The following is a 24,406-nucleotide window of genomic DNA, read 5'->3' as shown; positions in this document are numbered from 1 at the left end:
TGGCATACATGAAGGGGTGGACGTACGGTCGATGACCTCATGACCATAAAACCAAAATTTCTTGCATCGATGGGTTACCATATTTTCTTAACAACGGTGCTCCACGTGTGCACGTACGCCTTTGGCGCGCACGGAGCTCCGCTATTACATGAATTCGCAACACCCTAACATTCGCTTCACAATGAAAATTGAATTAGATTACAAATTAGCTTTACTAGATGTTCTGGTGGAGTGACTTCAACCTGAATGATTTTGAGAATTTATGCCTAAAAATTCAGAAACCATGCTCTGAGCCATTTCTCGTAGTAACTTGATAAAGGCCACCTTGCTCTTCCCTCAACCGTTTCTCGCACTATGACCCTGAGCGGAAAATTGGATTCTGGTCTGGAATACTATCTGATGAGTATTTATATAGCGCTCATGTCCTATGTTCAAGGCGCTTTACAATAATTGACCTTTCTATCTAAGCATAATAATGATAAAATGAATAAGAAAGAAGAATTGTGTTTTCCCTCAAAATGTTCGCTTGTTTTCGCTTTCGCTCGCACATATTTACCTTTATTACATGTCCAGTGAATAGTTTTATCCTCTGGGATGAATTTTCCGTCGAAAAATCGGTTATTTGGGTGGTTTTTGGCAAACAGATGTTCATTATTCGTAATGCGATCGCTTCCGTTGCCGTTAGCAACGGGTCGCAAATTTGACTTCTCATCACCTTATCACATTACGCATTGATCGCTAATCCGATTATTTCAAAAAGTGCCTCATCAGTTTTCGGTCATATTTATGTCCAAGAAAGCTGATAAAATGAAGATAATTTTTGTCGGTCATAAAAAATTCGTAATTGACCTTGAAATGGCCAAATTTGTGTGGAAAACTGATTTTAGACCATTTTAATGTTATTTTTGTTAAATTTTTTTTTTCAACTTTCGTTTTTATAAAATATTGTAGTTCTATGTATAGAAGTTATATGTTTTTGGAAAGCTTATTTTCATAGCTTTAAAATGATGTATTTCTTTCCTCCTAACTTTAAATATTTTTTGAGAAAAAACACATTTTTTTGTGATGGCTGACTTCGTGCGGTCATATTTGGAAATTCCTGTGTAGAAAAAGAATTTAATTAACAGCGTAGTCTGTTCAGGAGTTTTGAATTTTGGCATCAGTGTTCACAAACTCACTTATGTTTATCGTAAACTATCTTCGTTAGTATAAGTGTTAACTAACTATTGCCTATTCCCTAGTGTATTATATATTATCTGCTTTAGTGTTTTAGAACTTCTTTTAAGTGCTGTAATGTATTAATGTAAAAATGACATTGTTTAGTCGTAATTTGAATAAATTATTTTAACTATATATAGATGTGAAAAGTCGTGGGCGTTGGCTGGTTGTTGAAATGGGGCAAGGTTGTGGACGTGTAGGAGAGCAAGGAGTTGGAGAACGAAATCCTGAGGGTAAAAGTGAAATGAAATGAAAACACTCCTGGGAGCCATTAGCGGGAGCTGCCGGAAAGAGTCCCTTTGTCAGTGGCGGCGAATGAGGAAAATCCTTCAACGAATTAAAGCAGCTTGAGATAAGCAAGAAGAGGAGAAAACTCAAAGAAAGTGACGCGGGTGCAATAAAGTCTGAAAGGCGAAATTGATTGCCAGAAGAGAAGATGCGAAAGAACTTGGGTAGTGTCGAAAACGAAGACCCAATAAAACGAAGGCCGAACCCCTAAGACCTTGAAAACGAAGACCTCGAAATCGAAGACTGCGAAAACGAAGACCCACTCGAAAGAACGGACAGGTTAATTCAATTATTATTTTTGAAGAGTTAGTCCTAGGCAGTTCTAAAGGCCCGATTACAAGAGCCGGGCTTGCCCGATTAGGCGGGCTGGGTCGTTTTAGCCGAGACCCCAGCACATCTGAGAAACACACACAAAATCAAGTTGGCGAGTACTTGGAAAAAACTCAGCCTGGTTAGCTGGCTAACCGGGCTGAGATTTTTTCATGTATTGGCGTTCACCGGGACAGCCCGGTTAGCTGGGCCAGTGATTTCTAACCACATTACTCCACTTTAGAGCAAAATTGCCCACTGAATAGTGGTTTTTTTTTTTTTTACAGTTAAATAAAAGATGTATAACAGCAAATCTTAAGGCTTCTTTAAATTGTAGAATGGTGAATTTTAATAACAATTTAGCCTCTACTTCTTCTTGTTGTTGTTATCATTTTTTCACACGACATATTCTTTATTCGGTCAGTGTTACACGAGAACTGTGGACTGTGGACTAGGACTGCGGACCAGGTATAAAACGAGGACCAGGTATGAAACGCGGACCAGGTACAAAACGCAAACTGCAGACTAGGTATGAAACAAGGACTGAGTTTTCAAAAACGGAGTATAGAACAAAATTTCGTTTGTACTGGCCCAGATACAGATTGAAAAAAGCCCTTGAGTACTCTTATTCTGTGTCAAAATATTGTCGCTTACGCAGAAATGCTTAGTTACAACATCGACTGCGGTAGAGAAAGTAAGAGTAAAGATTTATCTCAAATTTTAATCCATCGATTTAAAAAGGAAAAGGAATGGAAATCAGCATCTCCCACTGAAGTCCTTCGAATTTCTCGATTTCTAAACATAAATTTGGTAACCCGCGAAGGATTTCATAAGTTACTTTCGTGTCTTAGCTCTGATAAATACAACTTACAAACGTTTTGCAATTTCAACTAAAACCTTTATTGAGCTATTGATCGTCGTTTTTAGAAGCCAAAAAATATTCAGTTTAACTCTATGGTTGATAATTATGGTGCGAAACACTTTTTCCACAGTGTTTTGTATTCAGTCTGCATATTATACCCGATCCGCAGTCCGTGTTTTATACCTAGTCCACGTTTTACACTGACTGTTCTAAATTTAACCCAAACCGGGTTGGTTCACCACATGTAATACCTGGCGGAAACCCATCCTGGCAAACCCGACCAGCCTGAATGACCCGGCTGGCCCCGATTCATGTAATCGGCCCCTAACGGGCCGATTACATCATCCGGGCTAATCAAGTTTGCGGGATATCTTTCAGTCCGGTATTACATAAGTTGAGGCAACCCAGCTTGGACTAAACATAGGATATGTAAACTGAAGAAAGTAACAACAACAACAAAAAGTAGACAGGCATTTGTCTCTCTATGGTCTACCGGCTACTGGCTAACCGGGCTGAGATTTTTCCATGTAATCTCAAACTTGATTTTTGGTGTTTTTCTCAGACGTGACAGATCTCGACTAAACGAGCCAGCTCGCTAACCGGGCCAGCCCAGCTTATGAAATCTGCCCCTTACCTGAGCCGGGCTAGTCGGGTTTCCCGGGATGAGTCTTAGCCAGGTATTACATAAGGTGAGCCAGCCCAGTTTGTTTCGTGTGAAAAAAAGATAAAAACAACAAAAAGAAGTGGAGAGACGTTTGTCACGCTAAATTGTCATTAAAATTCCCAGTTCTACAATTTAAAGAAGCCTTACGGTTTACTATCTGATATCTCTTTTATTTAAACACACAAAAAAAAAAAACTATTTTGTGGGCGGTTTACTTTAAAGTGGTGTAATGTGGCCCGGCTAACCGCGGGCTAACCGTGAGTTGTCCAGGTGAAAGCCATTACACGACAAAATCTCAGCCAGGTTAGCTGGACTCCCGGCATCGTCATGTCTGGCTAACCGGGCTGAGATTTTTCCATGTAATCCCAAATTAAATTTGATATTTGGTGTGTTTCTCGGCTCAGATGTGCCGGGATCTCGACTAAACGAGCCAGCCCACCTAACCGCGCCAGCTCAACTCATGTAACTGGCCCCTTAGATCTGCTTAGGGCTAACTCTTAAAAAAAATAACATTTGAGGTAACTTTAATGGTACGTTTTTTTGGAGTGGGTCTCCGTTTTCGAGGTCTTCATCTTCGGGGTCTTTGCTTTCGAGGTCCTCATTTTTGAAGTCCTCATGTCTTTATTTTCGAGGTCTTCGTTTTCGACAGTACTAAAGAACTTATCCTGGATTTTGCTGCTGGTTTGGCAAAGGACTGAACTGCTTGACTGTAAATTTTACATTAAAAGAAATAATTACATTTAGTATTATCTTTTAAGTATTGTAAAGGAATAGATAATTCTTTATCTTTAAGAAGATTACGACATTTTTTATTTCCAAGACTATATAACAACTAGGCAACTAGGTGAAGCATGCAAAATTAATTATGGTTAACTTTCAAGAATTACATATTTGAATGAGTTACAGAGTGTTTGAAAGAATGTGGAGCCTAAAGCGTAAGTGTCAGGTTAACGTGATGAACTTGTTGGTTTAAATTAAACTTTTCCCAATTTATATTGTCACTTAATCATAATTAATTATGCATGTCTCGCCTAGTTGTTACATAGTCCTAGCGGTTTTTCAAATATTCTGTAACTGACGATGATGTTCGTAATATCGAAACATGTCTTGGAAATCAAAAACAAATGTCGTAATTTTCTTAAAAATAACGATTTGCTTTCTGCTGAATAAATAATTATTTAAGTAAGATTATATACCCTATTAGGATCTACTACTTCTGCTTTCTTGCTGTTTCCTTCCTTTGCAGCTGCTGTAGGTCTACAGTCAACTCGACTCGCCTTTTCTAGGAGTAAAGCTTCTCACCGTCGTCTCCACCAACGTACTTCTAGAACCAACTCTTCGTTAACACCTCGCGAACATCACCTTTTACAAATGGACGACTTTTAGCAAGGGTAACGTGTTCTTTGCCCTCAGGCCCCCTAACTCCTCTTCTCAAGTCTCCTCTCTAGGTCGCCTTCCTTTCCGTCAACCAACTATTCGCCACCTCAACCAACAACACGTTACTTACATTTATATCTTTCTGTAATAATTTATTCCACAATTAACACTTATTGACAAAGTAGTATAGTAGTTGGGGTACGAGCTGATTTCTGAGCTTGTTACTCTTTCACCAACTACAGCACTAATTAATTATGCATTGAAAGTTGACCTTGGGATTCAAATTTGTTTCTGTATATTTTTCAAAAGTTACAACACAATTTTTTTTCTATATATTTTTTAAAAATTCAAACAAAGAGACAAATGATAAATCCAATACTGCAATCTAATATGTTTAAATATTTGCATAATCAAATGGAAGAATCACCAAAGCGTGAAATTCTCGGAAATACAGAAAGGGGGCTTTCCCGTGAAAATGGTCTCTCTCTCTCTCTCTCTCTCTCTCTCTCTCTCTCTCTCTCTCTCTCTCTCTCTCTATATATATATATATATATTCCAGCCAGTTTTAACCAATCACAACTTTCTTCTTTTTTTTGCCAAAATTGTTTCTGAAATAAATTTTATTTACAAATTGGTTTGTATTTTGGAAGGGACTTTGGAAGATACAAGCAGCGCGTTTAAATATTCACATTATCAATCAAATGGAACATGAAAACAAAATGAAGGGTTTTTTTTCCATGATTTTAACCAATGAAAAGCTTCACATTTTTACTTCCTTATTGTGAAAATTTTCAGTGAAACTTTTCAAATTTGTGAAATCATTTTGTGAAGATGCATGCATGAAGTGTGTTAAATATTCATATAATCAAATGAAACAGGAAGTTGATGATCTCATTGTTTTCAAGTCATATGACGGTCGTATGATTTTTTAACCAATCAAAAATGTACCCATAAATTTATTTTCTGATATTTTATCTGATAAAAACACAGATTTGATAAATTTTCTTATACATTTTCTGATGATCGTCAAGCAAAGATTGGTGATGCATGAAGCAAATGAAACATGAAAGAATCACCATACAATAACATTCACAGAACTTTGTTGTCTAGCGGAATTGTTTTGTTAACTCTTTCTATTTTGAAGTGACCGTAAGCATGACTTGTGATACCATTTTCGTGGATACAGCGCTTGTCATCGAACCATGACAATGACACTTTATTCAACTCATAGCTTCCAAGTTGATGACTTTTGCTTCTGATCGTTTTCATGGTATGACGCATTTGTCTTTTGTCTAATAGTGTTTGCTTGTAGTCTTCATGCTCGATTTTTTTCTTGATAATATTCTTCTTGATTCCCTTAGCTTTTTTCCTGCCTTTGTTAGTGTTTTTGATATATGAATACATTTTCGATCTGAGTCCTATAAATTCTATGATGGGAATGCCAGAAGCTTCATCTTTGAATTTACCTAAAAAAAATTTTGTTTGCTTTGTTAAAATATGGACTATTTTCTGGATAATCACTGTTGTCAAATTTATTTTTATCATTCCAAAGGTCTTTATACACATTATCGGTTTCAATTTCATAAGTTTTCATAAGTCTGTGTCTGTGAATAATAATTTCAACAGTTTTTTCTCATCCGTAACGAGTCTAACATCGACTCTTTTTCGTAAAATTTCCATCGTTTTACCAAATACAGAATTGTTCATTACTTTAAAAAAGTCTTTTTCAAAAGCATTTTTTGCATTAGTTCTTTTCTGAAAATTAAAATCGATATACTGTTTTAACCATGGAGATTGATCAAACTCTCGTACTCTATGAACTTTAGTTATTTTCAAACCAAGATCAGTACATAATTGAAGGTTTCTATAATGAAAAACATATTTCTCTGTGTTTTCTAAGGTTGGAATTAGTTTATGAACTAGACCTGTTGATACTTCGAATTTATCAGCTATTTTTTGGCAATATAGAGGTAACATATCTTTGTTAACTTTAATTTTTTTTCTGGTCCAAGTGGATAATCATGCAAATTATTTAATTCTTTTGGATACTCCAGGGTCAACTTCTAATTTAAATCTTTTTTTGCTATTTTCATTATATTTATCAAGGTCAATTTTATCAATTTGTTTTTCATTTAACCATTTAAATCCACCTGTTGGTAAATATTGAGACATTGCCCAACCATATAAACTATTAGCGTCAAGATATATTATATACTTTGAAGGTGCCTTTTCATCATATTTTTTCATGTATTTGTTATTCGCTCTTCCATATCGACTACAATACTCGTCACATTTGTTGGAACACCCATCCCCGTTTCCTCCTTCCTTCAATGTTGATTTCTACAACCACTAGTAGTCGCCCGAAAAATTCTCACACAACATTGAATTCGGGGAAGGGGGATGTGTTATATGCTACGATCTTGTAACACGATGATTGTGACCATTCGCTAAGTGTTCCAACTAAATATGTCTAGTATTGTAAGAATCGGAGAGGCTGAACACTTACGCACCCATGCGCTGACGAAATGTTTGAAGACTAGACGAGAAAAATATGCAGTACCTCCAGACGTGGCGCTGGAGCGTCGTACCAAACGAGTCATTCCGGGATTTCGGCCCGTGCGATCGCTTTTGGACGCAGTTGGCCCTTCGCTGCTTTCTGCTACCGACCTCGCCTCCCGGTACGGCATTGAGGGGGGGATATGTCGGCCCCTAAACCATATGAGACAAATCCCACGCCTACTCACAGCTCCAAACTTCCCTTGTCATTACAATTTAACGTAAGATTTCGATGGCTTATATATTCAAAAGAAAAGTCATTTTATCTGTCATATGGTAAGCACTGGAGTCGCAGATTACAAAGTGCATGCATGCGCCCTGGCGAAGGTTACATACATGCATGCATAAAACTTTATTTCATCTCGAATTTCAGAAAAATATCTTCGAGACATTACAGCTAACATACATAATATATACAGATACATAACTAAATATTAAATAATATTTAAAGATATATTAATCAAAACGAAAAGCCGTTGTACAAAATCCGGCCCTACAATGCAGGTCAAAAGTAGTTGGGACACCTGTCCAATAATCATGTATTCCAAGTAAAGTTGGCTTTTTGGGGTCACAATTGGAGCGTACCACCCCCCTCCCCCCCAAACAATGTTGGAAGATGCAGATAAACAGTATTTTTGTTGAAATCTGTGTTGTAGTGTCAAATCTCAACATTGCTTGGGGGGGAGGGGGTGGGGGGAGATTATTTCAGTAGTATCTCGCTAAGTGTCCCAACACTTTTGACCTGCATTGTCCGAGCGAGAAGCAATTAGCATACATTGTCTTCAAGGTGTTTTCTCGGCAAGCTATTGACGTTTGCATAAACATTATTTTATCTTGACAAAACAAGGGGGAAACAAAGTGCTATTTTCGCCATTTTCATGTTATTTACAGCGAGGAGAATAACAATTGGGTGAAATTGTTCTTGTTAGGCATTTCATATTATGGAAATGGCGTGTGCGTGGGAAAGAAATTTGGTTAGTATTTAGTCCTCTTATCAGGAGGGCTCAAAATCACTGCCATGGACTTGCTACAGTGTTACGAAAGTAATAACACCAGTTCTTCCGAAGAAGAGTGCTTAACCGAAAGACAATCTCGAAGTGTGTACTTGGTTACCTATAGTCAGGCAGATATGGCGAAATTTCCAACTTGCGAAGTCTTCGCGCGTGCTATCGTAGAGTCCTTTTCGACTGGCACGGCAAAAGTTGTTCAGTGGGTGTGCTGTCGGGAAAAGCATAGAAAAGGCGGAGACCATTATCATTTGGCCATCAAACTGGACAGAAACCAGCGGTGGATGATGTCGAAACGCTATTTGCAGCGCACGTGTGGCATCACCGTGCACTACTCGAATCGTCACCACAATTACTATAGTGCTTGGCTGTATGTCACTAAGTCTGATAGAGAATTCAAGGAGAGCGATGGGCACACAGATATACGTAACCGAGGTGAACCTCGAACTGATGTAGCCAGTAGAGGCCGAAGACAAAGTGCTAGGAGACAAGATGACACAGAGCAAGGCGGGGATGGAGACGACACTCCAAACAGTGACGATAGTGAGCGCGATCGAAATGAATCAAACAACCCAAGAAAAAAGCGTCGGTCTGCCTTTGAACTGTCTGAAATTGTCGTAGAAAAGGGGATTACAACTGTTACGGAACTTCAGGCCTTAGCAAGTAAACAAAAAAGTGAAGGAAAAACTGACTTGGCTGAATTTATTGTGAATAGAGCGCCACGTGTGGTCTCTGATATCGTGAAGACTGCGTGGGACATGGAGAACGCGGACGCGATACTACAACGTTCGCGAAAGAGCAGAATGCTGCTGCTAGAAGAGGCAGGAGAAGGCGATTGTGTAGACGGATGCGATGTCCAGTGGCGACTTTGTGCCGAGGAGATCTTGGAAAACAATGGGATTGATGTTGAGCTTTTTCGCACTGCTGTGAACGAGTTATTATTGCGTGGCCGAGGCAAAAACCGAAACCTGCTACTGACCGGACCCACAAACTGCGGGAAATCATTTCTACTAAATCCACTGAAAGTCATCTATCGCACTTTCTGCAATCCGGCAACAGGTACGTTTGCTTGGGTAGGCGTTGAAAATGCGGAATGCATCCCCCTAAATGACTTTAGGTGGCCAGCGCAAATTATTCCGTGGCACGATCTATTGTTGATGTTAGAAAGTGATGCAGTCCATTTGCCCGCGCCAAAGACCCATTATTCTACCGACATCTGTTTGCAAAGAGACACTCCGATCTTTGCCACAGGAAAAGGTCCCCTAATCTATGTCAAGAATGGAGTAATTGACCAATTACGGGAAATATCGCCCTGCCGAAAGTGCTTTTCTAAACTCGTTGTGGGTCGCCCTTAGAAACCGTGGACGCACAAAGACTGAATTTGGCCGTCAATTGTTATCATTGGAAACGTTTTGTTAAGGCACTACACATTAAGCAACTTTGCAATGGTTCACATCGGTTCACATCGGTTCACAACGGTTCACAGAACGTGGATAAAAGATATCGTTCCCCTTTCTTTTATCGGGCATGTGAACCGTTGTGAACCGTCGTGAACCGTTGTGAACCGTTGAAAATTCAAACATTTCATCATGTGAACCGTCTAGCGTCACTGAAAAATAATGTAAACCGTTTAAAACGAAGTTTCCAAATGTAATACATTTGAATGGTCAAGCAAAGCGCTACAATTTCGTCCACCACCACGCACGCTCTCTCGCAAATCTAAAAGGTCTTGTGCTTTCGCTGTTATTCTTTGTTTTGGTTTGGCATGATTTTTTGGGTCGTTTGTTTGTTTGTTTTTCATTGTCTCTCTTTGCTTTCTTTTTTTCTGGAAACCAGTGCGAAAGTAGCATATGAAACGTCAAGTTCATAAACTGCATGTTTTTAAAATGTTTATCACCGCTGTTTATGTTATATTTTTAATCGAACGAGTACGAAAAACTCATTGTACTCCACGTATATATGATTCGATTTAGTGAACCCGCTTTTTCGAGGAACGTACTTTTCCAAAATATGTCACGCATTTTTGGTTGGTTCATTACCAATTTTAATCCATTCTGTTGCATAAGATGAAAACTTGTTTTACAATTAGTTGACTAACTAAAATGTCACGCACGTTTCCAACGCTATACCGTAGTGTCACGAAACAAGTGCCAATAATTTCGAGTGTAACAAATATTACAAAGAGTATGCTAAGTATCAAACAAAAGCAGTTGTAATAACTTGAAATAAAATACTCAATATTTAGTTTTCCCACCTTTCTTGCTTATGATTAAATCCATTCTTTTGTTCATACTTTCGATAATTTTATCAATTACAGCCTTATCCATACTCAATATTGTTTCTGTTACGCGTTTTGAAAAGGCTGGAAAACTTTCCCAAGTTATGTTATTCGTGATGGCGTCCTTTCTTAAGCAGTCTTTTACGAGTTTAAAAAAGTTCTCGATGGGATTTATATCTGGACTCCTTGGAGGGATAGAAAGTAGTTCGGCTCCCAATACTAGCCAGGAGCAACGTGCCAAAGCGCTGTTTTGGCTCGGATCCCCGTCTTGGATCCAAAGCTTGGAGTCCCCTTTGTTTGCTTTTTCAAACATGTTGCCAAATTCTCTTTCGATAAGATCTTTAAAGTACTGCCCGTCCAACTTGTCGTATTGTTCGCAAAGGACTACACCTTCTCGATAACTGATCGCTACCATGAACTTGGCCATCCGCCCGTCAGAACCACAATGAGACCCTTTCGCTGTGCATCCAATACTTAGGCCCTCTTCAGGTTTTCGCCAAATGCGAGCCTGCGTTGATCGAGCCTGATCAGCTGGATTATATTTGTGTACGAAACTAACCCCGTCTAGATAGAAAGCGACTTGTTCAGTCCACAAAGCGCTGGTATAGTCACGCTTTATGCTACGTGCAAATTTCAGCCTCCTTTCGTGATCTGCTTCTGTTAAGATTCCTTTTCGACGAGCTTGTATGTACTTGCAGCCATGTCTGTGTAGCAGACGCCTCACGGTTTTACTGGAGACAGTTCTTGCATCTATTCCCGCTTCCACCATCAGCCTCTTGACAGAAAAGGAACCCTCTTGTCTTCTAAGGACATCGATCTGTCGCAATAGCAACCGCTCGTCGCGTTCACTAAGTTTTCGAGGACGTCCCCTGCGCTGAATATCTTCTTCACGCACATTTCCTTTTAAACCCATATTTTCGTCCTTTAGAATTCGGTAAAGCGATGCACGAGAAATATTGTATTTCCTCGCTATGTCTTTTTTTTTGGCGCCATTGTTTTCCATAATAAAGCGTAAATATGCGCGTATTTCCGCACGAATAACGCCGTGAAAAACCATTTCGTTGAAAACTTTTTGGCAATATTGAGTCCTTTATGACGTAATAATTGCTGCCTTATGCGCGTGACGGGTCTTTTCGTAGAAAAGTCTTGTCGCTAAGTATGCTGGGTACACAGCACATTTTGTAGATGAATTCACTTTGCCTAAAATTCATATCTTTCTTAAAAGCATCAAATTCAGACTGTCCGAGCGAGAAGCAATTAGCATACATTGTCTTCAAGGTGTTTTCTCGGCAAGCTATTGACGTTTGCATAAACATTATTTTATCTTGACAAAACAAGGGGGAAACAAAGTGCTATTTTCGCCATTTTCATGTTATTTACAGCGAGGAGAATAACAATTGGGTGAAATTGTTCTTGTTAGGCATTTCATATTATGGAAATGGCGTGTGCGTGGGAAAGAAATTTGGTTAGTATTTAGTCCTCTTATCAGGAGGGCTCAAAATCACTGCCATGGACTTGCTACAGTGTTACGAAAGTAATAACACCAGTTCTTCCGAAGAAGAGTGCTTAACCGAAAGACAATCTCGAAGTGTGTACTTGGTTACCTATAGTCAGGCAGATATGGCGAAATTTCCAACTTGCGAAGTCTTCGCGCGTGCTATCGTAGAGTCCTTTTCGACTGGCACGGCAAAAGTTGTTCAGTGGGTGTGCTGTCGGGAAAAGCATAGAAAAGGCGGAGACCATTATCATTTGGCCATCAAACTGGACAGAAACCAGCGGTGGATGATGTCGAAACGCTATTTGCAGCGCACGTGTGGCATCACCGTGCACTACTCGAATCGTCACCACAATTACTATAGTGCTTGGCTGTATGTCACTAAGTCTGATAGAGAATTCAAGGAGAGCGATGGGCACCCAGATATACGTAACCGAGGTGAACCTCGAACTGATGTAGCCAGTAGAGGCCGAAGACAAAGTGCTAGGAGACAAGATGACACAGAGCAAGGCGGGGATGGAGACGACACTCCAAACAGTGACGATAGTGAGCGCGATCGAAATGAATCAAACAACCCAAGAAAAAAGCGTCGGTCTGCCTTTGAACTGTCTGAAATTGTCGTAGAAAAGGGGATTACAACTGTTACGGAACTTCAGGCCTTAGCAAGTAAACAAAAAAGTGAAGGAAAAACTGACTTGGCTGAATTTATTGTGAATAGAGCGCCACGTGTGGTCTCTGATATCGTGAAGACTGCGTGGGACATGGAGAACGCGGACGCGATACTACAACGTTCGCGAAAGAGCAGAATGCTGCTGCTAGAAGAGGCAGGAGAAGGCGATTGTGTAGACGGATGCGATGTCCAGTGGCGACTTTGTGCCGAGGAGATCTTGGAAAACAATGGGATTGATGTTGAGCTTTTTCGCACTGCTGTGAACGAGTTATTATTGCGTGGCCGAGGCAAAAACCGAAACCTGCTACTGACCGGACCCACAAACTGCGGGAAATCATTTCTACTAAATCCACTGAAAGTCATCTATCGCACTTTCTGCAATCCGGCAACAGGTACGTTTGCTTGGGTAGGCGTTGAAAATGCGGAATGCATCCCCCTAAATGACTTTAGGTGGTCAGCGCAAATTATTCCGTGGCACGATCTATTGTTGATGTTAGAAAGTGATGCAGTCCATTTGCCCGCGCCAAAGACCCATTATTCTACCGACATCTGTTTGCAAAGAGACACTCCGATCTTTGCCACAGGAAAAGGTCCCCTAATCTATGTCAAGAATGGAGTAATTGACCAACAAGAAACGGAAATGATGTGCTCAAGGTGGAGAAATTTGAAGCTGCATTATCAAGTTCCACGCGAGGCGCAGCGGGAAATATCGCCCTGCCGAAAGTGCTTTTCTAAACTCGTTGTGGGTCGCCCTTAGAAACCGTGGACGCACAAAGACTGAATTTGGCCGTCAATTGTTATCATTGGAAACGTTTTGTTAAGGCACTACACATTAAGCAACTTTGCAATGGTTCACATCGGTTCACATCGGTTCACAACGGTTCACACAACGTGGATAAAAGATATCGTTCCGCTTTCTTTTATCGGGCATGTGAACCGTTGTGAACCGTCGTGAACCGTTGTGAACCGTTGAAAATTCAAACATTTCATCATGTGAACCGTCTAGCGTCACTGAAAAATAATGTAAACCGTTTAAAACGAAGTTTCCAAATGTAATACATTTGAATGGTCAAGCAAAGCGCTACAATTTCGTCCACCACCACGCACGCTCTCTCGCAAATCTAAAAGGTCTTGTGCTTTCGCTGTTATTCTTTGTTTTGGTTTGGCATGATTTTTTGGGTCGTTTGTTTGTTTGTTTTTCATTGTCTCTCTTTGCTTTCTTTTTTTCTGGAAACCAGTGCGAAAGTAGCATATGAAACGTCAAGTTCATAAACTGCATGTTTTTAAAATGTTTATCACCGCTGTTTATGTTATATTTTTAATCGAACAAGTACGAAAAACTCATTGTACTCCACGTATATATGATTCGATTTAGTGAACCCGCTTTTTCGAGGAACGTACTTTTCCAAAATATGTCACGCATTTTTGGTTGGTTCATTACCAATTTTAATCCATTCTGTTGCATAAGATGAAAACTTGTTTTACAATTAGTTGACTAACTAAAATGTCACGCACGTTTCCAACGCTATACCGTAGTGTCACGAAACAAGTGCCAATAATTTCGAGTGTAACAAATATTACAAAGAGTATGCTAAGTATCAAACAAAAGCAGTTGTAATAACTTGAAATAAAATACTCAATATTTAGTTTTCCCACCTTTCTTGCTTATGATTAAATCCATTCTTTTGTTCATACTTTCGATAATTTTATCAATTACAGCCTTATCCATACTCAATATTGTTTCTGTTACGCGTTTTGAAAAGGCTGGAAAACTTTCCCAAGTTATGTTGTTCGTGATGGCGTCCTTTCTTAAGCAGTCTTTTACGAGTTTAAAAAAGTTCTCGATGGGATTTATATCTGGACTCCTTGGAGGGATAGAAAGTAGTTCGGCTCCCAATACTAGCCAGGAGCAACGTGCCAAAGCGCTGTTTTGGCTCGGATCCCCGTCTTGGATCCAAAGCTTGGAGTCCCCTTTGTTTGCTTTTTCAAACATGTTGCCAAATTCTCTTTCGATAAGATCTTTAAAGTACTGCCCGTCCAACTTGTCGTATTGTTCGCAAAGGACTACACCTTCTCGATAACTGATCGCTACCATGAACTTGGCCATCCGCCCGTCAGAACCACAATGAGACCCTTTCGCTGTGCATCCACTACTTAGGCCCTCTTCAGGTTTTCGCCAAATGCGAGCCTGCGTTGATCGAGCCTGATCAGCTGGATTATATTTGTGTACGAAACTAACCCCGTCTAGATAGAAAGCGACTTGTTCAGTCCACAAAGCGCTGGTATAGTCACGCTTTATGCTACGTGCAAATTTCAGCCTCCTTTCGTGATCTGCTTCTGTTAAGATTCCTTTTCGACGAGCTTGTATGTACTTGCAGCCATGTCTGTGTAGCAGACGCCTCACGGTTTTACTGGAGACAGTTCTTGCATCTATTCCCGCTTCCACCATCAGCCTCTTGACAGAAAAGGAACCCTCTTGTCTTCTAAGGACATCGATCTGTCGCAATAGCAACCGCTCGTCGCGTTCACTAAGTTTTCGAGGACGTCCCCTGCGCTGAATATCTTCTTCACGCACATTTCCTTTTAAACCCATATTTTCGTCCTTTAGAATTCGGTAAAGCGATGCACGAGAAATATTGTATTTCCTCGCTATGTCTTTTTTTTTGGCGCCATTGTTTTCCATAATAAAGCGTAAATATGCGCGTATTTCCGCACGAATAACGCCGTGAAAAACCATTTCGTTGAAAACTTTTTGGCAATATTGAGTCCTTTATGACGTAATAATTGCTGCCTTATGCGCGTGACGGGTCTTTTCGTAGAAAAGTCTTGTCGCTAAGTATGCTGGGTACACAGCACATTTTGTAGATGAATTCACTTTGCCTAAAATTCATATCTTTCTTAAAAGCATCAAATTCAGACAATGCAGGTCAAAAGTAGTTGGGACACCTGTCCAATAATCATGTATTCCAAGTAAAGTTGGCTTTTTGGGGTCACAATTGGAGCGTACCACCCCCCTCCCCCCCAAACAATGTTGGAAGATGCAGATAAACAGTATTTTTGTTGAAATCTGTGTTGTAGTGTCAAATCTCAACATTGCTTGGGGGGGAGGGGGTGGGGGGAGATTATTTCAGTAGTATCTCGCTAAGTGTCCCAACACTTTTGACCTGCATTGTCCGAGCGAGAAGCAATTAGCATACATTGTCTTCAAGGTGTTTTCTCGGCAAGCTATTGACGTTTGCATAAACATTATTTTATCTTGACAAAACAAGGGGAAACAAAGTGCTATTTTCGCCATTTTCATGTTATTTACAGCGAGGAGAATAACAATTGGGTGAAATTGTTCTTGTTAGGCATTTCATATTATGGAAATGGCGTGTGCGTGGGAAAGAAATTTGGTTAGTATTTAGTCCTCTTATCAGGAGGGCTCAAAATCACTGCCATGGACTTGCTACAGTGTTACGAAAGTAATAACACCAGTTCTTCCGAAGAAGAGTGCTTAACCGAAAGACAATCTCGAAGTGTGTACTTGGTTACCTATAGTCAGGCAGATATGGCGAAATTTCCAACTCGCGAAGTCTTCGCGCGTGCTATCGTAGAGTCCTTTTCGACTGGCACGGCAAAAGTTGTTCAGTGGGTGTGCTGTCGGGAAAAGCATAGAAAAGGCGGAGACCATTATCATTTGGCCATCAAACTGGACAGAAATCAGCGGTGGATGATGTCGAAACGCTATTTGCAGCGCACGTGTGGCATTACCGTGCACTACTCGAATCGTCACCACAATTACTATAGTGCTTGGCTGTATGTCACTAAGTCTGATAGAGAATTCAAGGAGAGCGATGGGCACCCAGATATACGTAACCGAGGTGAACCTCGAACTGATGTAGCCAGTAGAGGCCGAAGACAAAGTGCTAGGAGACAAGATGACACAGAGCAAGGCGGGGATGGAGACGACACTCCAAACAGTGACGATAGTGAGCGCGATCGAAATGAATCAAACAACCCAAGAAAAAAGCGTCTGTCTGCCTTTGAACTGTCTGAAATTGTCGTAGAAAAGGGGATTACAACTGTTACGGAACTTCAGGCCTTAGCAAGTAAACAAAAAAGTGAAGGAAAAACTGACTTGGCTGAATTTATTGTGAATAGAGCGCCACGTGTGGTCTCTGATATCGTAAAGACTGCGTGGGACATGGAGAACGCGGACGCGATACTACAACGTTCGCGAAAGAGCAGAATGCTGCTGCTAGAAGAGGCAGGAGAAGGCGATTGTGTAGACGGATGCAATGTCCAGTGGCGACTTTGTGCCGAGGAGATCTTGGAAAACAATGGGATTGATGTTGAGCTTTTTCGCACTGCTGTGAACGAGTTATTATTGCGTGGCCGAGGCAAAAACCGAAACCTGCTACTGACCGGACCCACAAACTGCGGGAAATCATTTCTACTAAATCCACTGAAAGTCATCTATCGCACTTTCTGCAATCCGGCAACAGGTACGTTTGCTTGGGTAGGCGTTGAAAATGCGGAATGCATCCCCCTAAATGACTTTAGGTGGCCAGCGCAAATTATTCCGTGGCACGATCTATTGTTGATGTTAGAAAGTGATGCAGTCCATTTGCCCGCGCCAAAGACCCATTATTCTACCGACATCTGTTTGCAAAGAGACACTCCGATCTTTGCCACAGGAAAAGGTCCCCTAATCTATGTCAAGAATGGAGTAATTGACCAACAAGAAACGGAAATGATGTGCTCAAGGTGGAGAAATTTGAAGCTGCATTATCAAGTTCCACGCGAGGCGCAGCGGGAAATATCGCCCTGCCGAAAGTGCTTTTCTAAACTCGTTGTGGGTCGCCCTTAGAAACCGTGGACGCACAAAGACTGAATTTGGCCGTCAATTGTTATCATTGGAAACGTTTTGTTAAGGCACTACACATTAAGCAACTTTGCAATGGTTCACATCGGTTCACATCGGTTCACAACGGTTCACAGAACGTGGATAAAAGATATCGTTCCCCTTTCTTTTATCGGGCATGTGAACCGTTGTGAACCGTCGTGAACCGTTGTGAACCGTTGAAAATTCAAACATTTCATCATGTGAACCGTCTAGCGTCACTGAAAAATAATGTAAACCGTTTAAAACGAAGTTTCCAAATGTAATACATTTGAATGGTCAAGCAAAGCGCTACAATTTCGTCCACCACCACGCACGCTCTCTCGCAAATCTAAAAGGTCTTGTGCTTTCGCTGTTATTCTTTGTTTTGGTTTGGCATGATTTTTTGGGTCGTTTGTTTGTTTGTTTTTCATTGTCTCTCTTTGCTTTCTTTTTTTCTGGAAACCAGTGCGAAAGTAGCATATGAAACGTCAAGTTCATAAACTGCATGTTTTTAAAATGTTTATCACCGCTGTTTATGTTATATTTTTAATCGAACGAGTACGAAAAACTCATTGTACTCCACGTATATATGATTCGATTTAGTGAACCCGCTTTTTCGAGGAACGTACTTTTCCAAAATATGTCACGCATTTTTGGTTGGTTCATTACCAATTTTAATCCATTCTGTTGCATAAGATGAAAACTTGTTTTACAATTAGTTGACTAACTAAAATGTCACGCACGTTTCCAACGCTATACCGTAGTGTCACGAAACAAGTGCCAATAATTTCGAGTGTAACAAATATTACAAAGAGTATGCTAAGTATCAAACAAAAGCAGTTGTAATAACTTGAAATAAAATACTCAATATTTAGTTTTCCCACCTTTCTTGCTTATGATTAAATCCATTCTTTTGTTCATACTTTCGATAATTTTATCAATTACAGCCTTATCCATACTCAATATTGTTTCTGTTACGCGTTTTGAAAAGGCTGGAAAACTTTCCCAAGTTATGTTGTTCGTGATGGCGTCCTTTCTTAAGCAGTCTTTTACGAGTTTAAAAAAGTTCTGGATGGGATTTACATCTGGACTCCTTGGAGGGATAGAAAGTAGTTCGGCTCCCAATACTAGCCAGGAGCAACGTGCCAAAGCGCTGTTTTGGCTCGGATCCCCGTCTTGGATCCAAAGCTTGGAGTCCCCTTTGTTTGCTTTTTCAAACATGTTGCCAAATTCTCTTTCGATAAGATCTTTAAAGTACTGCCCGTCCAACTTGTCGTATTGTTCGCAAAGGACTACACCTTCTCGATAACTGATCGCTACCATGAACTTGGCCATCCGCCCGTCAGAACCACAATGAGACCCTTTCGCTGTGCATCCAATACTTAGGCCCTCTTCAGGTTTTCGCCAAATGCGAGCCTGCGTTGATCGAGCCTGATCAGCTGGATTATATTTGTGTACGAAACTAACCCCGTCTAGATAGAAAGCGACTTGTTCAGTCCACAAAGCGCTGGTATAGTCACGCTTTATGCTACGTGCAAATTTCAGCCTCCTTTCGTGATCTGCTTCTGTTAAGATTCCTTTTCGACGAGCTTGTATGTACTTGCAGCCATGTCTGTGTAGCAGACGCCTCACGGTTTTACTGGAGACAGTTCTTGCATCTATTCCCGCTTCCACCATCAGCCTCTTGACAGAAAAGGAACCCTCTTGTCTTCTAAGGACATCGATCTGTCGCAATAGCAACCGCTCGTCGCGTTCACTAAGTTTTCGAGGACGTCCCCTGCGCTGAATATCTTCTTCACGCACATTTCCTTTTAAACCCATATTTTCGTCCTTTAGAATTCGGTAAAGCGATGCACGAGAAATATTGTATTTCCTCGCTATGTCTTTTTTTTTGGCGCCATTGTTTTCCATAATAAAGCGTAAATATGCGCGTATTTCCGCACGAATAACGCCGTGAAAAACCATTTCGTTGAAAACTTTTTGGCAATATTGAGTCCTTTATGACGTAATAATTGCTGTCTTAAGCGCGTGACGGGTCTTTCCGTAGAAAAGTCTTGTCGCTAAGTATGCTGGGTACACAGCACATTTTGTAGATGAATTCACTTTGCCTAAAATTCATATCTTTCTTAAAAGCATCAAATTCAGACTGTCCGAGCGAGAAGCAATTAGCATACATTGTCTTCAAGGTGTTTTCTCGGCAAGCTATTGACGTTTGCATAAACATTATTTTATCTTGACAAAACAAGGGGGAAACAAAGTGCTATTTTCGCCATTTTCATGTTATTTACAGCGAGGAGAATAACAATTGGGTGAAATTGTTCTTGTTAGGCATTTCATATTATGGAAATGGCGTGTGCGTGGGAAAGAAATTTGGTTAGTATTTAGTCCTCTTATCAGGAGGGCTCAAAATCACTGCCATGGACTTGCTACAGTGTTACGAAAGTAATAACACCAGTTCTTCCGAAGAAGAGTGCTTAACCGAAAGACAATCTCGAAGTGTGTACTTGGTTACCTATAGTCAGGCAGATATGGCGAAATTTCCAACTCGCGAAGTCTTCGCGCGTGCTATCGTAGAGTCCTTTTCGACTGGCACGGCAAAAGTTGTTCAGTGGGTGTGCTGTCGGGAAAAGCATAGAAAAGGCGGAGACCATTATCATTTGGCCATCAAACTGGACAGAAACCAGCGGTGGATGATGTCGAAACGCTATTTGCAGCGCACGTGTGGCATCACCGTGCACTACTCGAATCGTCACCACAATTACTATAGTGCTTGGCTGTATGTCACTAAGTCTGATAGAGAATTCAAGGAGAGCGATGGGCACCCAGATATACGTAACCGAGGTGAACCTCGAACTGATGTAGCCAGTAGAGGCCGAAGACAAAGTGCTAGGAGACAAGATGACACAGAGCAAGGCGGGGATGGAGACGACACTCCAAACAGTGACGATAGTGAGCGCGATCGAAATGAATCAAACAACCCAAGAAAAAAGCGTCTGTCTGCCTTTGAACTGTCTGAAATTGTCGTAGAAAAGGGGATTACAACTGTTACGGAACTTCAGGCCTTAGCAAGTAAACAAAAAAGTGAAGGAAAAACTGACTTGGCTGAATTTATTGTGAATAGAGCGCCACGTGTGGTCTCTGATATCGTGAAGACTGCGTGGGACATGGAGAACGCGGACGCGATACTACAACGTTCGCGAAAGAGCAGAATGCTGCTGCTAGAAGAGGCAGGAGAAGGCGATTGTGTAGACGGATGCGATGTCCAGTGGCGACTTTGTGCCGAGGAGATCTTGGAAAACAATGGGATTGATGTTGAGCTTTTTCGCACTGCTGTGAACGAGTTATTATTGCGTGGCCGAGGCAAAAACCGAAACCTGCTACTGACCGGACCCACAAACTGCGGGAAATCATTTCTACTAAATCCACTGAAAGTCATCTATCGCACTTTCTGCAATCCGGCAACAGGTACGTTTGCTTGGGTAGGCGTTGAAAATGCGGAATGCATCCCCCTAAATGACTTTAGGTGGCCAGCGCAAATTATTCCGTGGCACGATCTATTGTTGATGTTAGAAAGTGATGCAGTCCATTTGCCCGCGCCAAAGACCCATTATTCTACCGACATCTGTTTGCAAAGAGACACTCCGATCTTTGCCACAGGAAAAGGTCCCCTAATCTATGTCAAGAATGGAGTAATTGACCAACAAGAAACGGAAATGATGTGCTCAAGGTGGAGAAATTTGAAGCTGCATTATCAAGTTCCACGCGAGGCGCAGCGGGAAATATCGCCCTGCCGAAAGTGCTTTTCTAAACTCGTTGTGGGTCGCCCTTAGAAACCGTGGACGCACAAAGACTGAATTTGGCCGTCAATTGTTATCATTGGAAACGTTTTGTTAAGGCACTACACATTAAGCAACTTTGCAATGGTTCACATCGGTTCACATCGGTTCACAACGGTTCACAGAACGTGGATAAAAGATATCGTTCCCCTTTCTTTTATCGGGCATGTGAACCGTTTTGAACCGTCGTGAACCGTTGTGAACCGTTGAAAATTCAAACATTTCATCATGTGAACCGTCTAGCGTCACTGAAAAATAATGTAAACCGTTTAAAACGAAGTTTCCAAATGTAATACATTTGAATGGTCAAGCAAAGCGCTACAATTTCGTCCACCACCACGCACGCTCTCTCGCAAATCTAAAAGGTCTTGTGCTTTCGCTGTTATTCTTTGTTTTGGTTTGGCATGATTTTTTGGGTCGTTTGTTTGTTTGTTTTTCATTGTCTCTCTTTGCTTTCTTTTTTTCTGGAAACGAGTGCGAAAGTAGCATATGAAACGTCAAGTTCATAAACTGCATGTTTTTAAAATGTTTATCACCGCTGTTTATGTTATATTTTTAATCGAACGAGTACGAAAAACTCATTGTACTCCACGTATATATGATTCGATTTAGTGAACCCGCTTTTTCGAGGAACATACTTTTCCAAAATATGTCACGCATTTTTGGTTGGTTCATTACCAATTTTAATCCATTCTGTTGCATAAGATGAAAACTTGTTTTACAATTAGTTGACTAACTAAAATGTCACGCACGTTTCCAACGCTATACCGTAGTGTCACGAAACAAGTGCCAATAATTTCGAGTGTAACAAATATTACAAAGAGTATGCTAAGTATCAAACAAAAGCAGTTGTAATAACTTGAAATAAAATACTCAATATTTAGTTTTCCCACCTTTCTTGCTTATGATTAAATCCATTCTTTTGTTCATACTTTCGATAATTTTATCAATTACAGCCTTATCCATACTCAATATTGTTTCTGTTACGCGGTTTGAAAAGGCTGGAAAACTTTCCCAAGTTATGTTGTTCGTGATGGCGTCCTTTCTTAAGCAGTCTTTTACGAGTTTAAAAAAGTTCTGGATGGGATTTACATCTGGACTCCTTGGAGGGATAGAAAGTAGTTCGGCTCCCAATACTAGCCAGGAGCAACGTGCCAAAGCGCTGTTTTGGCTCGGATCCCCGTCTTGGATCCAAAGCTTGGAGTCCCCTTTGTTTGCTTTTTCAAACATGTTGCCAAATTCTCTTTCGATAAGATCTTTAAAGTACTGCCCGTCCAACTTGTCGTATTGTTCGCAAAGGACTACACCTTCTCGATAACTGATCGCTACCATGAACTTGGCCATCCGCCCGTCAGAACCACAATGAGACCCTTTCGCTGTGCATCCAATACTTAGGCCCTCTTCAGGTTTTCGCCAAATGCGAGCCTGCGTTGATCGAGCCTGATCAGCTGGATTATATTTGTGTACGAAACTAACCCCGTCTAGATAGAAAGCGACTTGTTCAGTCCACAAAGCGCTGGTATAGTCACGCTTTATGCTACGTGCAAATTTCAGCCTCCTTTCGTGATCTGCTTCTGTTAAGATTCCTTTTCGACGAGCTTGTATGTACTTGCAGCCATGTCTGTGTAGCAGACGCCTCACGGTTTTACTGGAGACAGTTCTTGCATCTATTCCCGCTTCCACCATCAGCCTCTTGACAGAAAAGGAACCCTCTTGTCTTCTAAGGACATCGATCTGTCGCAATAGCAACCGCTCGTCGCGTTCACTAAGTTTTCGAGGACGTCCCCTGCGCTGAATATCTTCTTCACGCACATTTCCTTTTAAACCCATATTTTCGTCCTTTAGAATTCGGTAAAGCGATGCACGAGAAATATTGTATTTCCTCGCTATGTCTTTTTTTTTGGCGCCATTGTTTTCCATAATAAAGCGTAAATATGCGCGTATTTCCGCACGAATAACGCCGTGAAAAACCATTTCGTTGAAAACTTTTTGGCAATATTGAGTCCTTTATGACGTAATAATTGCTGCCTTAAGCGCGTGACGGGTCTTTTCGTAGAAAAGTCTTGTCGCTAAGTATGCTGGGTACACAGCACATTTTGTAGATGAATTCACTTTGCCTAAAATTCATATCTTTCTTAAAAGCATCAAATTCAGACAGTCCGAGCGAGAAGCAATTAGCATACATTGTCTTCAAGGTGTTTTCTCGGCAAGCTATTGACGTTTGCATAAACATTATTTTATCTTGACAAAACAAGGGGGAAACAAAGTGCTATTTTCGCCATTTTCATGTTATTTACAGCGAGGAGAATAACAATTGAGTGCAATTGTTCTTGTTAGGCATTTCATATTATGGAAATGGCGTGTGCGTGGGAAAGAAATTTGGTTAGTATTTAGTCCTCTTATCAGGAGGGCTCAAAATCACTGCCATGGACTTGCTACAGTGTTACGAAAGTAATAACACCAGTTCTTCCGAAGAAGAGTGCTTAACCGAAAGACAATCTCGAAGTGTGTACTTGGTTACCTATAGTCAGGCAGATATGGCGAAATTTCCAACTCGCGAAGTCTTCGCGCGTGCTATCGTAGAGTCCTTTTCGACTGGCACGGCAAAAGTTGTTCAGTGGGTGTGCTGTCGGGAAAAGCATAGAAAAGGCGGAGACCATTATCATTTGGCCATCAAACTGGACAGAAACCAGCGGTGGATGATGTCGAAACGCTATTTGCAGCGCACGTGTGGCATCACCGTGCACTACTCGAATCGTCACCACAATTACTATAGTGCTTGGCTGTATGTCACTAAGTCTGATAGAGAATTCAAGGAGAGCGATGGGCACCCAGATATACGTAACCGAGGTGAACCTCGAACTGATGTAGCCAGTAGAGGCCGAAGACAAAGTGCTAGGAGACAAGATGACACAGAGCAAGGCGGGGATGGAGACGACACTCCAAACAGTGACGATAGTGAGCGCGATCGAAATGAAT

The 24,406-nt window shown here is 41.0% G+C and overlaps 2 protein-coding genes across 2 annotated transcripts; both read left to right on the top strand.

Moving 5' to 3' along the window:
• Positions 1-5,755: 5,755 nt before the first annotated feature.
• LOC137973680 (uncharacterized) lies at positions 5,756-10,491 on the top strand. The gene is made up of 2 exons (XM_068820554.1): positions 5,756-5,988; positions 8,204-10,491. Exon 2 carries the CDS (start codon positions 8,293-8,295, stop codon positions 9,634-9,636), a length of 1,344 nt encoding a protein of 447 aa, XP_068676655.1. The 5' UTR covers positions 5,756-5,988; positions 8,204-8,292; the 3' UTR covers positions 9,637-10,491.
• Positions 10,492-11,992: 1,501 nt separating this feature from the next.
• Positions 11,993-16,980, top strand: LOC137973767 (uncharacterized). The gene is made up of 2 exons (XM_068820649.1): positions 11,993-13,116; positions 16,075-16,980. The coding sequence occupies exons 1-2, from the start codon at positions 12,069-12,071 to the stop codon at positions 16,122-16,124; spliced, it is 1,098 nt and encodes a 365-aa protein (XP_068676750.1). The 5' UTR covers positions 11,993-12,068; the 3' UTR covers positions 16,125-16,980.
• Positions 16,981-24,406: the final 7,426 nt, after the last annotated feature.

The sequence above is a fragment of the Montipora foliosa genome, chromosome 10 (assembly GCF_036669935.1).
Source record: "Montipora foliosa isolate CH-2021 chromosome 10, ASM3666993v2, whole genome shotgun sequence".
NCBI lineage: Eukaryota > Metazoa > Cnidaria > Anthozoa > Scleractinia > Acroporidae > Montipora > Montipora foliosa.
Note: the sequence above shows the minus strand (reverse complement) of the source record. Positions and strands in the feature narration are given on the sequence as shown.